General features: G+C 39.0%; 2 protein-coding genes across 2 annotated transcripts; one reads left to right on the plus strand and one right to left on the minus strand.

The window, feature by feature from the left end:
- The first annotated feature begins 820 nt into the window (after positions 1 to 820).
- On the plus strand, positions 821 to 12,629 carry LOC109008993 (mitogen-activated protein kinase kinase 2). Its single transcript, XM_018989318.2, has 9 exons — positions 821 to 1,232; positions 1,336 to 1,420; positions 2,321 to 2,455; positions 3,283 to 3,507; positions 3,613 to 3,795; positions 3,915 to 4,138; positions 4,509 to 4,554; positions 4,669 to 4,767; positions 12,371 to 12,629. The coding sequence occupies exons 1-8, from the start codon at positions 1,156 to 1,158 to the stop codon at positions 4,756 to 4,758; spliced, it is 1,065 nt and encodes a 354-aa protein (XP_018844863.1). The 5' UTR covers positions 821 to 1,155; the 3' UTR covers positions 4,759 to 4,767; positions 12,371 to 12,629.
- A 389-nt stretch (positions 12,630 to 13,018) lies between these two features.
- On the minus strand, positions 13,019 to 16,538 carry LOC109008983 (protein phosphatase 2C 77). Its single transcript, XM_035686194.1, has 5 exons — positions 16,450 to 16,538; positions 14,842 to 15,497; positions 14,389 to 14,745; positions 14,180 to 14,285; positions 13,019 to 13,534 (listed from the first exon to the last, which is right to left on the minus strand). The coding sequence occupies exons 2-5, from the start codon at positions 15,475 to 15,477 to the stop codon at positions 13,158 to 13,160; spliced, it is 1,476 nt and encodes a 491-aa protein (XP_035542087.1). The 5' UTR covers positions 15,478 to 15,497; positions 16,450 to 16,538; the 3' UTR covers positions 13,019 to 13,157.
- Positions 16,539 to 16,806: the final 268 nt, after the last annotated feature.

Below are 16,806 nucleotides of genomic sequence, written 5' to 3' on the forward strand. Positions count from 1 at the left end.
TGTTCATATCCTTGAAATTTGGACTTTTTTTGAACACGACTCTAAGGTTCATAATTTTAAACAAACTCATGATATTACTTTTTTAAGCTCATTAATGAAAATGGATAAATAATCAGTGAGTTTTGTTATACATTAGTCATTATTTATCTCTAAATCTCATATCTGACAACTATTATTTTTTATAAGATGTATGGTGTGGAGTAATAAATAATGACTGATGAGAAGATTTATTCTTAGCCAATAACTCCACGTGCCTTACCTTACTTGGTTTGACATTTGTCCATTGCATAATATTTTTATGATTAATATCTTGTGTTGTCACAAGTTTAGAATTAATTTCGTCCACTCCACTTCACAAAAAAACGTTTTACTCTCTAGAATTGACACGTGTCAAAGTTTTTTCCTTAAAAAATGTAAATAACAATGAAAAATAAAATTACAATAATTTTAAATTTAAAAATACAAAAAAAAAAAAGGAAAACGTTAGAAAAGGGAGGAGAGACTCCAAAATAATTATAAAATTGGGAAAACATCTTCTATTTATAATATAATTATCAAATAATTGAGAAAAATGTATTTATTTTTATTTTTGTTAATCTTCGAGAATAATTTATAAGGAGCTTTTCTATTAATTATTTTTACACATTATATATTATTTTTATTTTTATTTTTTTAAATTAATTGAATTTTATATATTTATTATTCTTATATTATATATTTAATAAGAGAAAAAAAATAAAAAATTATGTGATATATAGTATATGATGGAAAGATAATGAATAAAATCTTATATTTATAAGCGATAGATAGACAAACTATTAGTTGGAAAGTCAAATCACATGGGTTTGTGAACTATTAGCGCGGGTAAACGGAAAGGAAAAGTAAACGAAGGCAAGCACCATCATCTCCTTCCTTCCTTCCTTCCTTCATTTTTCTGCGATAATGGCGACATACATGTCTTTACCAACCAGCCAATACTTCTACTGTCATAACTACGACTAATGCTAGTCCAACCCAGCCCTATGTTTATTTATTAGCTGCCCTTTCCTGTCTGAAACCCTAGAGCGATAGACTTGAGAGTGAGTGAGTGTGTGAGAGAGAGAGAGAGAGAGAGAGAGAGATAGGAGAGGCTTCGAATAGCAAATCAAAATCAGAATGAAGAAGGGAGGCTTAATTCCTAACCTCAAGCTCACTCTCCCTCCTCCCGATGAGGTCTCCTTCTCCAAGTTCCTGTAACTCTCTCTCTCTCTCTCTCTCTCACTCTCGATGATGTTTTCTCTGTTTTACTTTTCGTTGTTTCTCTTTTGGCTAATTGTAGTCATGGATCCCTGGTAGGACTCAAAGCGGTACGTTTATGGATGGCGATCTGCTCGTGAACAGGGACGGGGTTCGGATTGTCTCTCAAACCGAAGTCGAAGCTGTACGATTAACATCTCAAATTTATGTTTCTGAAATTCTTGTTGATTTTGGCTCAATGTCATGGGTTCTGCGGGTTTTTTCTTTTCGTTGCATTTGATTGCTGAAATACGATTCCTATTATATTTCCTTTTCTGCTATCTAGGGGTTTTGCATTTTAGCTTCTCCTTGATCAAATTGAGCGTCACTCGCAAATATATATTTTTTTTCTTTGGGGGTGGGGAGGAGCTGATCACGTCAGACTTTATGTCTCCCTCAGTCTGGTTGCTGAGAAAACGGAGCGAGAAAAAAGATTAGAAATTTTGGATCTTATTTTTGCTGTTGCGCTGCTATTTGAACAAAAAAGAAAAAGACAAAAACTACCTCAATTAGCTACGCATTTTATTTTATTTATTAAAGTTGATGGCTTTTGGCTCATGAGTCCTGGGAAATTGGCATTGTTCCAAGAATCTTGTTGTGTTCATCTCCGGACTGCTATTGGAGAATGAACCCAACTTGCTCATCAGAAGTTGTTATTTCGATGGTCAAAACCTGCTTAAGGAACTATTATCCTACTTGAATCTCCCGTTATATTAACTCATAAGGGCTTGAAGCTTTGTTATGAAAGGTTGATTGTTCTTGGGTCACTCTAATGTGCATAAAGTTACAAAGTTTCCTTTTTAAGTGTTCAGCCCAGAGGAATGAAAAATAATTAATCATGGCTAACTACTGAATGTTCTTACTAATCGGACCAGTTGATTATAGTTAGCAAAATGATATTCGCCAACTGAATCTCATTCATTGAAATCTTATCTGTGAATCTCAAATTTGTCAAATTTAGGAATTTAATATATGTCATGCCTTGAGTAATTTGCTGCATGAGTTATTTTGTTCATTCGTTTGATGTGTATGCCTTTGTGTTCAGCCACCCCCCATCAAGCCATCAGATGATCAGTTGAATTTAGCAGACCTAGACTCCATTAAAGTCATAGGAAAAGGAAATGGCGGGATTGTGCAATTGGTGCAACACAAATGGACTGGCCAATTTTTTGCATTAAAGGTATTGTAAAATTTAATGCCCGTCATCCATTTTATTTATGCATCATTCACTCTCTACATGTCCAGTTAAATATCTTCTCATGTGCTTCAAAGAAGTCAGTGCTCTTATCATCATAAACTAACACTTTTTCTTAGTTTTTGAGTAAAGAATAGATTAGAACGTTCTTGAAATTCTTCTGTTCGAGTCATAAACTCATTTTTTTTGTCTTTTCATTATTCATCATCTGTTTTCCAGTCAAAATATCTTCATTTGTGAGTATTACTGTTTTTGATTTTAGAAAAACATTTTTGTTTACCCAAAAATGGATGCTCAAAAGGTTTCTAACCCTTGAATTCATATTTCAAAGACAAGTGAGTTCGAGAACTATTCCTAAGCCTCTTTATATTTCAACCATTTGATTGGTTCCACTTGGGTTGCATTTTAAAAGATCATTAATGCACGATTCTTTCATTAAAAGGGGAACAATTTGATTGTTCTTATAGTCCGTTAAAAGAGTTATTTGTTCTTCCTCTCAATTTAACAGGTTCTCTAGGTTTGAATTCGTGTATGTAGTATCTGCCAAAAGTAGCTATAGCTTTGTTAGTCATTCCTTTCAACGTATGTCTCAAATTTTACACTTCTTTTTGTTCGTATGTGGCTCTTTGAGTCACCTTCCTGTCAACCAGCCTGAAAGGCTACTTCCATGTGGTTTGTTTTTGTTTTGCCATTATGCCTCTACAGATTTTTTAAGCCAACCAACAATAGACCTGATGCCAAACATCTGTGTATTTTCTATCATTCAGATATCTCATCCTCACTTTCTCATTACTTCTTCTGTATATATTCAGGTAATTCAAATGAATATTGAGGAGTCCCATCGCAAGCAAATTGCTCAGGAACTGAAAATTAATCAGTCAGCACAATGTCGATATGTTGTTGTCTGTTACCAGTCTTTCTATGATAATGGTGCCATTTCAATCATCTTAGAGTACATGGATGGTGGATCTCTATTAGATATTCTGAAAAAGGTCAAAACAATTCCGGAGCCATTTCTTGCTGCCATCTGTAAACAGGTGGGGAAATTGAAAATTGTCTGCTTGTTTGGAAATTTATCTACTACTAATATCAATCAGAACATGTTATTCTTATCTTACTATTCTTTTTCCTAATTTTTGTAGGTGCTTAAGGGTTTGCTGTATCTTCATCATGAAAAACATGTTATCCATAGGGACTTAAAACCTTCCAATCTGTTGATAAATCATAGAGGGGAAGTCAAGATTACTGACTTTGGTGTGAGTGCAATTCTGGCAAGCACCTCTGGGCAGGCAAATACGTTTGTTGGCACGTACAACTATATGTCTGTAAGTGAATCATAGAAAAATCGTTTCTTATTTTTCTCCATCTATCTTCTAGGAAGCATCCCTATGATGCAATGTTTATGTGCCCTATGGATTTTACCAGTTGTTTATGTATTCTGAAGCCAGAGAGAATTATTGGAGGCAGATATAGCTACAAAAGTGACATTTGGAGTTTGGGATTAGTATTGCTCGAGTGTGCAACAGGTCAATTCCCATATTCACCACCAGAGCAGGGTGAAGGATGGGTCAACTTTTATGAGCTCATGGAAGCTATTGTTGAGAAATCACCACCTTCTGCACCTTCTGATCAATTTTCTCCACAATTCTGCTCATTTATTTCTGCATGGTAAGGATAAAAACATGTTTTAGTAGCTAATTTTTGAAACTCTAAGGGACTTCATTATGATCCATTGTTTGGGAGAAGAAAAGAACACATGGCCATTGTACATTTGTCATGTTTTTTTTTGTTGGTTGAAGTCAAACTTAACGGAAATTGTATCTGACCTAACATTTGTTTTTCATTCCCTGCCATTTCTGCCCTTCCCTAAAATGATGGAAAGACTAATCAACTGAGAAGCTTTCTTTGGATTTGCTATGTTCCAAGTGATTATTGTATTGCATGTTAGTCAACTGGCTTAGATATTTGACATTTGGTTGTTTTATTTTATCCTTGATGTTTGCAACTTCTGATCTCACGAGATTATATCCCTATTCAGTGTACAGAAAGAACAAGAAGCTAGACTGTCAGCACATCAACTTATGGTATGCATGAGCCCTGTCTATTTTCCATCTTTATATTCAATGTAAAACTATTAAAGTAGGATGTGCTTAGTTATATTATTAATCTGATGGTATTTTTATTGTTGTGAAACCCAGACTCATCCTTTCATTGCCATGTATGAAGACTTAGACATTGATCTCTCATCTTACTTCACAAGTGCAGGATCTCCACTTGCAACCTTATAAAAACATCTGGTATGTCCATAGTTTGATTTTGAATGCTGAAATTGAAAGTGCAATGTCTTGATTTTCTGTGTTAAGCTTATATGGGGGTATTGTTCTCTTGAATGTGTTGACAATTATTGACAAAAATGCGTGTGCTGGTATCTCATTAGTTGTAGGAAGTTGTTGCTTTTCTGTTGAGGAATAAATTGCTTATTGTGATGAAATATATTCCATATTTTCTTCCCCACGCCCCGGTTTCCTGCTTAAGAATTTCAAACACTTGAATTGTTGTTTTCAAAATTGATAATTCTTGCAATTAGGTTTCTTGGTTTTTGAACCAACGAGAATATATTTTGGGCAAATTATCCCCCAATAGTTTGAGGGTTGTTTCAAATCAAACCCCATATTTTTTTATTTTATAATTAAGCCATGAACTTTCAGTGAAGTTACAATGTTTCTCATGTTGTTTTACTTATAAAAAAAAAGTTACAATGTTTCTCATTCATCCATATCTGTTAAAGAATGACAAAAGGAGGGCATGAGGGCACACTAACTGGCCATAGTTGCGTCTGAGAGACCTATGCATTGATACCATTTTTTAAATAAGGCCAAAAAAGAGTTCAACAAAGAAACTCCTGCAAACTTGAAAAGAGTTCAGCTTTACCTCTTTCAATAAAGAAAATCAGCCCAGCAAATATTAGGGCTGAGTACACTTGCGAAAAATAGTTTTTTTTTGTTCTGTCAATGATGGTGCAACATTAACGATCGTAGTAGCACAGATGGGGTTCACAAGAGAGCTTGTGATTGAATCAAAGCTATTTGTGCTCGTTAAGGAAGGAGATCTGCTACGTATCACAGAGAGAGGGTGGAAGAGTGAGCATGAACTACTGCTGGGAGTTTCCACGGTGCAATGGCTCGGGAGAGCTTTGGAGGACTGTATCTTAGGTGCTAAGGAGTTCTACATGACGATGAGGGAGGGACATCGCAGCTTTATAGCAAAATGGTGCTCGAAACTGTGGTCGATATATGGCGGTAGTTGAATACAAGGAGAGAGGGAGGCGAAGCTTCATTTTTATACCTGAAGGGGGGGGCGGGGGAGGGATGGAGAAGACTGAGGGAGGCACTGCGGGAGTATCTTCAGGAAGGGAGAACTGCTGAGGGGACTCACGGTTGAGGGGACTCGCGGTGAATCATAGTTGAGGCCAATGGTGAAAAAGCTTCAATTGTACACAAGGTCCTATAGGGAGGTGCTTATGCAGGCAGCGGTTCACCATGAAATTCGAGTAGGGCACGGCGGGGGAAAGTCTGCAACTGGGTACTCTACTAGAAATATGCATTGAGCCACTCACCTAGTTATACGGAAGGGGGGCGTTGGCAGGGATGGTGTCAGGTAGGAGGAGGTTGACGTATGAAACACTTTGGTGGAGATGCAGACACGATTGTGGAAGTTGCAGGAGGAAGTGGAAAAAATACTGAAATGTGTTGAGGGGAATAAGGAAAGTGATAGGGACTGGGATAGAAAAGGGGCTGAGATGAGCTTAGGGGATTGAAGGCCCATTAGGGTCATTAACTTGCAATAGAAGGGTTGGGCCGGAATATGGACTGAGACTCGATGGGGGTTGGACCAGGTAAATGGACTGAGACTCGAAGGGTTGGGCCGGAATATGGGGGGCCTTGGGGAGAAATCAAGTGGGCTGACGGGCTGGGCCTAAGCCCTTGGGGCATTATGATGGGAGAGCCCAACACGTGTGGAGAGAACGGAAGGAGGCTCCAGCTAACGGCGGAAATCGAACCCCTCCACTAGAAAACTTGTCACGAAGCAGGCGGATGACGGAGGATCTGTCAACGGGGACACAAAAGATGCCGGAGGCGGTGATGGAACTGCCGGTAGATGGCCAACACACGCTGTGTTCAGAAAACTACGAAAAAGATTCTAGTGCACATTTCTACATCTCCGTGCTCCGCGTCACAGTCAAGAGGCTGCCAGAAAGTGTCGATGGGATGAGGGTGATGGGTTTACTTCGGTGAACACTATTTATGAGCTTCTCGATGACTCTGAGAGGGACGAAAGGGAAGGGACGTGTGTGGATGATTCTGGCAGTGAAGAATTAACTCTTTATGAAGAAAATGACCAGACTCGTCCAGGTGCTAAATGGGCCTGTTGGGGAGGGTGGGTGATGGACTCAGGTTTTGTCGATGGAGTTCAGAGTGGGTGAGCCCATCCTGCTGAATTACATGTTACCTGATCAGTCTAGTGTTTCTGATTGGGTATTTCACAAGGTGAAGGAAATACAACAGTGTGTGGGGATGGAGTGTGAAGGGTTTGAGGAATAGTTTATGGCTTTCCTTACTGCCATTGAAGTGGGGCACCAACAACACAGGAAAGTTGGATAAAAAAAACAGTTAGAGCTTAAAAGGTTAGCATGATCGATGAATTATGAGAGAGACGAAGTTTATGGAGTTGTGTACAAGTGGATTGGGTGTATTTGGCTTCAAATGGGGTGTCAGGAGATGTGTTGGTGATGTGGGATAGACAGGTGGTGGAGAAAAGAGAGGAGTTCATAGGGGCTAACTTGGTAGCATGCTCCTTTATGAGTGTAACCGATAACTTTTTGTGGGCCTTTGCAGGTGTATATGGACCAAACTTAGCTAGAATACATAGTTTGTGGGACCTCCCATGGTGCATTGGTGGAGATTTTAATGTCATAAGATTTCCAAGTGAATGTTTGGGAAATAGAAGAGAGCGGCCATCAATGATAGAGTTCTCGGAGTGCATCTTTGATTTAAACTTAGTGGATCCGCCACTAGTGGGGGGTTCTTTCACATGGTTGAATAATCAGACGGGATCTCGACTGGATAGATTCTTGATATCTCCAGAATGAGTCATTTTTCGGATGTTTGGCAAAAGAGAATGCCTTGTCTTTGCTCGGATCATTGGCCTATCATGCTAGATTGTGGTGCCATCCAAAGAGGGCACAAGTATTTCAAATTTGAAAATATGTGGCTGAAATCTAAAAGCTTTGTAGACAGGGTTAGACAGTGGTGGGCATCATACCAGATACAGGGGACCCCTAGCTTCACTTTTGCGGGTAAACTAAAAGCTCTAAAAAAATGATTTAAAGCTTTGGAACATGTAGTCTTTTGGTGATATAGGGGAACGCAAGAAAAAACAAGGGGTTGGAAATTCAGGACTTAGAAAGGATACAAGAGGACCGGCCTCTTACACAGGAAGAAGTAGCTCGGAAGATAGTGTTGGTGGTAGAGCTTCTACTTACTGAACAGATGGGATGGAGGCCTACGCTTGATGGGCTTGGGTTTGATTCCGTTGGGCCACATGATGTTTGTCGATTGGAGGCCTTTTGAGGAGGCGAAGGTTTATGAAGTGGTGAGGAAAATGGTTAAGGACAAGGCACCGGATCTCGATGGCTTTTCTATGGGTTTCTTTCAAACATGTTGGGACGTGTTAGTGGATGATCTTATGAAGGTGTTTCAAGAGTTCTTCTCAGCTTGAAAATTTGAAAAAAGCCTCAACGCCACTATTCTTACTTTGATACCGAAGAAGGTTGGGGCTGCGGAGGTTAAGGAGTTACGGCCTATTAGCTTAGTAAATGGGATTTATAAGATCATCTTCAAGGTGCTTGCGAACCCACTAGGTGAGGTATTGGGAAAGATAATTACAAAACCCCAAAAGGGTAGACAAATTCTAGACGCGGTTCTTATTGCCAATGAATGCCTTGAAAGTAGACTGAAAACTGGCACTGCAGGTATCATTTGCAAGCTAGACATGGAGAAGGCGTACGATCACGTGAACTGAGATTTCTCTCTTTATCTACTTGGGCGGTGTGGTTTTGGGGAGAGGTGGCGGTCATGGATCCGCCGGTGCATATCAATGGTGAAATTCTCTGTTTTGATAAACGGAAGCACAACTGGCTTTTTTCATAGCACACAAGGTTTACGACAAGGTGATCTGTTGTCTCCATTACTTTTTGTTATTATGATGGAGGTGCTAAGCAGAATGACATCGGCAGTGGTTAACAATGGGTTCGTGGCTAGCTTCTCAGTTGGTACCCTGGAGAGGGGAATTATTAATATTTCTCATTTGTTATTTGCAAATGACACTTATATTTTGTGAGGCAGATCTGAGCCAGGTTCGAGCACTGAAGGCTCTTCTCCTTTGTTTTGAAGTGGCGTCTGGGTTGAAGGTGAACTTTGACAAATCAGAGATGGTGCCAATTGGAGATGTTTATCACATAAGAAGGTTGGCCAACGCTCTAGGCTGTAAGATTGCCTCTCTCTCTATGACTTACCTTGGACTCCTGTTGGGGGCTGCCTCGAGAGCATCTTCGTTATGGGACACAGTGATTGAGAAAGTTGAGCGGAGAGTGGCAGGATGGAAGATAATGTACCTGTCAAAAGGTGGTGGGATTACCTTGATTAAGAGTACATTATCTAATTTACCTACCTATTTTTTGTCTCTATTCCTTATCCCTGCAAGTGTGGCGGTTCGAATTGAGAAACTTTAACGTGACTTCTTGTGGAGTGGAGTGGAGTGGGGGAGGAGTTCAAATTTCACCTCGTCAAGTGGAAGAAGGTATGTCGCCCTATCTCCAATGGTGGTTTGGGTATTAGAAATATGAGAATTTTTAATCGAGTGCTACTTGGCAAATGGTTGTGGAGATGCAATAAGGAACCAGAAGCCCTACGGAAGTTGGAGATTAAGAGCAAATATGGAGGATTATGGGGAGGATGATGTACTAAAAAAGTGAGTGGGGCTTACGGAGTGGGGTTGTGGAAACACATAAGAAGAGGATTAGAGGTATTCACTAGACACACAAGATTTCTTGTGGGTGAGGGTTCTAGGATTAAATTCTGGAGTGATATTTGGTGTGGTAACAGTGCTCTACAGGATGTATTCCCTTCACTTTTCCGGTTTGCAAGTGCCAAAGATGTAAGTGGCTAAAGTCATGGTGGTAGCGGGGGAGCAAATCCAGTAGAATATCAATTTGAGTCGTAAGGCACACGATTGGGAAATAAGCAGCTTTGAAGAATTTTTCAGCCTCTTATACTCTATAAAACCGAGCAACCAGTAGGAAGATATGTTGTGTGGACACCTGCAGGTAAAGGTTCTTTCTCGGTTCGCTCTTACAAGAAGTCCCTCACACGAGCCCAATATTCAGTTTCCATGGAGAAATCTATGGAGACATAAGGCACCGCCCAAAGCAGCATTTTTCGTGTGCACAACTTCCTTGGGTAAGATCCTCACAACCTACAATTTGAGGAAACGGAGGGCGATCATCGCAAATTGGTGTTGCATGTGTAGAAAAGGGGGCGAGTTGGTAGACCATCTCTTATTACATTATGAGACAGCTAGGGTGTTATGGAATGAAGTGTTTAGTATAACAGATTTGGCTTGGGTTATTCCCGAGACAATGGCAGTTCTAGCCAGCTGGACAAATCTAAGAGGCATTTAACAGATTAAAGCTGTGTGGAAGATGGTCCCCATATGCGTCATGCGGTGTTTGTGGCAGTAGCGCAATGAACGGACATTTGAAGACAAGGAGAGATCGCTGGAGGAACTAAAAGTTTTTTTTATTAGAACTTTATGTACTTGGGCCATTGCTGTTGATTATAATGGCATGGATCTACTTGATTTTCTTATCTCTATTGCACCTAGGGGTGTTAAATCGTGTTAATGGGTCGTATTTGTGTCGTGTCAAGACATGTATATTATACTATATGGGTCAACCCTAACCTGACTCATTTAGCTTATCGTGTCAAAATCTTAAACCTTAACACGACCCACTAACATAATGAGTCGTGTCGTGTCATGTCAACCCGTTTTGACCCGTTTATGTAAATGGGTTGAACAGACCTGAAATTAACCCGTTTGACCTAGTTAAGTTTAGCATAATTTTATATAAATGTTAAAATCAAAATATCTATAAAAAAATATAAAACTAACTACAAGTCCAAAATTACAATCCAAACAATAAAAATATCGAAATTAAAATCCTAACAATTTTATTTTTAGGTATAAGGGTATAATTGTAACTTTAACTTTCTTAACAGGTCAGAACGAGTTATAACGGGTCAAAACGGGTTGACCCGTTATCAACCCGTTAAGCAATCGTGTATTAACGGGTCAACCTGTTTTGACCCGAACCCGTTAAGGCTAAACCCTAACCCGTTTTTATCGTGTCATGTTCGTGTTGGGTTAACGAGTCATGTCACATATTACCACCTCTAATTGTGCCTACTTAGATAAGGCATACTTTTTGTATTTGTACTGGGCCATGCCTATTTGTTGATTAATGATTCTTATTTACTTATAAAAAAAAAAAAAATATATTAGGGCTGGGAAATGTCCTTCCTCAAACATTGAGAGAAAAGCCAGCAAGCTGGCTGTAGCTAATGCCAACCCCTTGCCCAAGTGGTGAAAGTCTTGGTCTTGGGGTATCACTTCCTTCAAAGTCCAAGGTTCAACACCTCATGAGTAAAAACAATCCTTTGGGGCCACAGTTCCTGGTGAAAAGCTAGCGATTTAACTAGTTCCGTGTATGAAAACTTTCGAGGGTGCGGTGCACGAGACCGGAGTTTACTCTGCAGGGGTGGATCCGAAGGGTTCTGCCTTGGAGAGGTTCCCCGACATAATAATAAAAAATAAAAAGAGCTAATGCCATGAATGCAGCATACAAATGGGACCAAGTATTGGATGATTAAAACTTTGTGGGGTTGGGTTGCAATGAGAGCTTATTTATTTATTTATTTTTAATTGTAGATATTGATATAAGAGCTTGACATGGAAGTAGAGTTTTTTTATCTAGATGTACTAATAATCAATTTGGATATTTGCACAGATTGTGTGTGCTTTATAATTTCTGAGGCTTATGTTTCTTGTCCAAACCCTTTATTCATGAAGAGCGGTAACTGCAGGCATTCAATGAAAATGCTTGGCCTGATTCACGTGCTCTTGGTTTGTCCCAATTTATTGGATATGGACGAATGGGAAACATGGTGATTATCCTTGAAGTTGACAATTATAAGTTCTTTTGATAAGTAAACAAGAATCACGCCCGACAATTATTGCCCAATTTTAAAGCATGATAAACATGAGAGACATGTTTTATGTAATTTAAAACAACCTTCAAACTGGGGGGATTATGTTACTTACCTTATTTTATTTAAGCCTAATAGAGAACAATCGGTTGATTGGATCTGGTTACTTATAGACACAATTATTGAATCTAAAAACTCCGATCAGTGTTTATGAAGTATGCCTGAGTGCATTGGATGTGAACCCTATATCATTCACTGAGACATCTTCTAATTCCATTTATGCATTTCTATAATACTGATACATTGTATTTTCAAGTTCTCCATGTTGCGTGTCACAGCATTTAGTAAATCCTTTGCCTATCAAAAACAGGAGATGATGAGATAGTTAGCATAAATTATTCTGCTTTTAGCTCTAGCCTTTGCAGGATGTACTGCGCAGTTGGTGTGCATAGGCACCTGCTTGATTACTTCAGAGTTCTCTTGAATTTTCATAAATACTAGTTTAGCGGTAAGTTTAGTGGCAAATATAGTTGCATATGATCTGTGACTAACATTTATAATTATTTACTTTTGGTAGGGTCCAATCTGAAAACGTACTATCCTATAGAAACTGGGAGTTGGAGGAAAACAGCTTGCCAGAAGTTTTGAAGACCTTATGAGTGTTTTCTAGAGGTTTTATTATGATTGCAACGGAGAGCAATGTACTTGGAAGAATGATTGTACCAAATTATCACCTGAAAACGATTCATATAGTTGTCTGTATAGAGGTGCAAAATCATCAGCTTGTGTTTTGAATATTGTGATTTCATTATTTTCTAGAAGCCGTCTTTCATGCATGTGCATTCGTAAGAAAGATTACTAAAGAAAATGGTTTAACCCCAGGTGTAGTGGAGGAAGAGGGGAAGGGAAACTCTGCTGAAACACATCTTAATAATGTCCCTTTTTTTTTCTCTTCTCATTTACCAAAACGAGTGTGTTTTACCCCTTCAGAGAAAGAAACTAAAGAAAGAGGTGGAATTTATATAGTCTTAACTCTGTTTGGGAGCATTCATGATTGCCGAAAGATGATAGTGGAATTTGATTTCATGAACATTATTTACTTTCTGCAAGAGGGATGGGAAGTATAAATACAAGTCCCTGCTTGAATGGTAGTGGGTGTTGCACTACAATATGCATATCAGCATAGCAATAAACCAGATTATGTAGCCAGCTCAGAAGGTGCGTAGCAAATCTAGAGATAATAAGTATTCTGCATATTGCAGGTTTTAGTATACAAAACTCCATGGTATCACTAGCAGCCTAGTTCAAAAATCGAAGGGCTGAACCATGTTACTACTGATTAGAATTATGTTCTATAAAAATATCTAAAAAATTGTAGGTGATGATGGGTGAGATTCTTCTTGTTGGGTTTTTCTTTTAAACTTCCTTTGAGCTTTCAAGTCTATTACTATCACAGTAATGTTGTCTTTGCTTCCCTTTTGAAGAGCAAGCCTCGAGAGGCACTCTGCTGCAGCTTGAGCTGCAGGATCAGCACCATCATCTCCACTTTTTGCAGGTAGGGTATTACCATGCTTCTTGTGCCACACAAGGATCCGCTTTCGCGCAACATCACAGACTTCCTCGTTTGTCATGACATCCCATAATCCATCACTAGCCAAAATAAGGCACTCGTCTTCCTTGGTGCGGGGAATGAGCATCACTTCTGGATCTGGAATAATCCATGGTTTCAAGTATCTATCACCTGTGGACCATAGAGAAATTTGGAATTTAGGTACATCACCTTCAAGGCATGGAATTAGGAAATCTAAATCAAAGTGGTATAGCTCATTCTTTACATAAACCATTTGAAGGTGGATGGGTTGGAAATTCATTGATTAACTCAAACCAAATGTATTGCAACTAAACATAACCAAGCATCTTTGAAATTTTAGCCTAGGAGTCCTTGTCCTTGTGAGATCAGATCCCGCATGTCTAAAGGAGAGGATGGATGATGGTTTCTAAGTGCCTAAGCTATCCTAGGAACTGGGATGGACTGGGGAACTCTCACTTCTACGCCGCATTTTCTCCTAACGACTATTTTATTTTCTCCTAACGACTATTTTGAACGTGAGATAACCAACATGGTAAGAAATAAACTGATCAATGTCAAGGCATCACCAAGATGTCATAATATACAGTAGACACCACTTCTTAATGATGTCTATTTGTGAACTCGGTATAATGACAAGAAAAAGACTTTTTTTTCCTGCAACAAATAATACTTCATTTAACTTCACAAAACGGGGGTGTATATTGTGTATACAAGAGAGTCGTCATGCACATGTCCATGCTTATACACACAAAGCTTGAAGCATGGCAACAAGATCAAAGGATTGGTGAGGCATACCGATGGACCTGGACGTCGCAAGGACACCGAAAACACGGAAGCCAAACCATTGTATGATCTTGCCTCCTGCAGTTTCTATCCTTGCATATTCATCTTCTCTATTTGGCTGGAAGCAGCATTAAGGTAAATCAAGATCAATCACTCAGGGAATGCCAGCCCCATTTTGATCTCATCTAATTAAATCCAAAACTACAAAGGAAATGCCTTACTTTGTGATCTACTGACAATGGAATAGGTGCTTTTCCACGACACAAGACAGCCCTCGAATCCCCACAGTTTGCAACTATTAGGTGGGTTGAACATAAAATGGCAACCAAGGCAGTAGAACCAACAGTTTCAGGGGTAATTGGTTTTGGAGTAGCCTCAGAGGCCTCACTGTTGCTTCCATTATTCCCTTGATGAACTCCCCCAACCTCAGCATCAACTTTGAGAAAACAATTGAATATGGCTTTCTTCCACAGATCCTGCCAACCATTCCCAATACTTCCATCGCACAAGCTCCTTTTTGTACTTTCTATCTCCTCAACCAAGGCCAAATGGAGACGTTCATGGCAATAGTTTGCAACCTATTCAAAGAAAGCCTTCAACGAAATCACTCGACACGAACAAACACACGTGTCTAATCTGAACAGTAATTAGAAGAAAAGTAGCGTAAAGCATACCTGAGAGCCGCCATGCCCATCATAGACGCCAAAGAAATGGGCAGTTGAATTGCACAAATGACCATTCATGCCATCCGACAGCATTCGAGGAGGAACTTGCGAAAACCGGGGTACAACCGACATGGCATCTTCCATCTCCAGCCTCCTCCCGCATATGGTTGTGAAGCCCCAAAGGGGTAGACAATTCTGTTCAAAGATATTTTGGCAACTTGTTCCATATGTTTTCTTTTCCTGCAGCACCTCAGGTGCTGCAGCAAAGAACTTTGCATCGGATCCATTGCCTTCCTTACCATAAAGATCCAACACCATTGTAAAAGGATCTTGTGCATGCTCCAACTCAACATCTGATTCTTTCAATTTGGACTTGTCAGTATTAGATGGTGAGCCTTTCTCAAAAGTTACCTCCGAGGCCAAGAGTTCCTCATCACAAATATTGCTAGAATTAACAGCAAATGGATCACCACTTAATCGCATGCAGTCATTTCTGTCTCCTCCCCTGTTTTCTTCATTTCCACGTGAAATTGACCCATAAGGTGGATTTGGCTGAGTTCCAGGTTTTAATAGCATGGGGGTTGTGTTTACAAGAAGCTTGAGCCCATTGATTTCCATGTGGGTTTTTACTGCCGACTGACTCATTACAGATCTTATTTCCTGGCCTAAATAGAACGGCAACAAGCTTAGATATTTTGTTCCTATGCCCCCCTTTTGCCTTACCTTTTAGCAATTAAACTTGACTTTCCAAACCCTCGAGAATCACATAAACTACTTTTTCTCCAACTACTTTAGTTCTCTTTTCATGTGGGTCGCACTCAAGAAAAACATATGATGGTTTCAGCGATATTTAGGTTGACTTTAATAGGCAAGAATCACTTTTCAATAAAAATGAAAAATGACCAGAATTTACCATTATCAGTGATAGTTATAACCTAGACCTTTGTGCAAAGTTCAAACAAATTTAAGGGAGCTAAGTAAGAAGCAGTGAAAGGATTCAAACTCCCATATTCATGTGAGAATCAAAGAATATATTTCCTGAAACTACAGACTAGAAATAGATACCTCCAGAGACTGTCATAACTTACACTAACTCAGGGGACACTTCTCTATCTAACCCCATCACCCAAAGGGAGACAATGTCTAAAAGCTTTTTTTCTACCACTTTAACCGACCCTTTGATCCATAAGGAAAAAATTGAACCTAACCCAGAAAAATATGAAGAAAGAAAATGTTCAGTATCTAACAAACACGATTAAGAAAGAGAAACAGAGACAGAGAAGCCCACAAAAAAACAGGTCCAAATAAATGGGTTCCCTGGATCTGAGGCAATCCATTTAAGTTTCTTTCTTAGTTATTTTCATGGTTGAACAAAGCCATGCATATTCAATGAATCTGAGCGGAAATAGTAAAGCAAAACCAAGTCACCTCCTATCGTTTCTTATCATTCTCAACTCCAGAGATTACCCATCATAAAACATCTCAAAACACTCTCAAAGAACTTCTGGAAAAAAATAGTGTTTCTGAAGCATTGGCAATACTTTCTGACAACTAAGAAAACAGAGCAAGGCAAGAAGAAAATTAAAAAAAAAAAAGTGAAGTTAAAGAGTTGCTTACCGTTCCAAAATATACTGAATAAAAGCGAGAGGAGAAAGAAGTGGCCAACGAGAACCTTATATAGAGCATACAAATGCAACAAATCACGTCATAAGAGACCCATAACAAGCAGAAATACACGTGTCCAGCTGAGAGATGCGTAGCCGATTTGTTAGAGAACAGAATCAAACCTTTGGGTTGGGTGAACGGAGACGACAAAGAGACCAAAGCATACTATTCAAAAAAATAAAATAAAATAAAAGATAAGCTTAATATGAGGAGTGATAATACATTGTGACATAATTTTCTTTCACAATTATTTTAAAATTATATTTAAATAAAGAAATTTTTTTTATAAAATAAAAAAAATATTTTACA

Source organism: Juglans regia, chromosome 1 (assembly GCF_001411555.2).
Source record: "Juglans regia cultivar Chandler chromosome 1, Walnut 2.0, whole genome shotgun sequence".
In the NCBI taxonomy this organism is placed as follows: Eukaryota; Viridiplantae; Streptophyta; class Magnoliopsida; order Fagales; family Juglandaceae; genus Juglans; species Juglans regia.

What these genes read in the sequence shown, in the direction of transcription:
- LOC109008983 (XM_035686194.1), bottom strand. Translation starts at nt 15,477, where the DNA reads ATGAGTCAGTCGGCAGTAAAAACCCACATGGAAATCAATGGGCTCAAG. An exon ending in CATTGTCAGTAGATCACAAA is followed by an intron (nt 14,286 to 14,388) that starts GTAAGGCATTTC and finishes TGCTGCTTCCAG; the next exon opens with CCAAATAGAGAAGATGAATA. An exon ending in TGCGACGTCCAGGTCCATCG is followed by an intron (nt 13,535 to 14,179) that starts GTATGCCTCACC and finishes TATGGTCCACAG; the next exon opens with GTGATAGATACTTGAAACCA.
- LOC109008993 (XM_018989318.2), top strand. Translation starts at nt 1,156, where the DNA reads ATGAAGAAGGGAGGCTTAATTCCTAACCTCAAGCTCACTCTCCCTCCT. An exon ending in GTCTCCTTCTCCAAGTTCCT is followed by an intron (nt 1,233 to 1,335) that starts GTAACTCTCTCT and finishes GATCCCTGGTAG; the next exon opens with GACTCAAAGCGGTACGTTTA. An exon ending in TGTCAGCACATCAACTTATG is followed by an intron (nt 4,555 to 4,668) that starts GTATGCATGAGC and finishes TGTGAAACCCAG; the next exon opens with ACTCATCCTTTCATTGCCAT.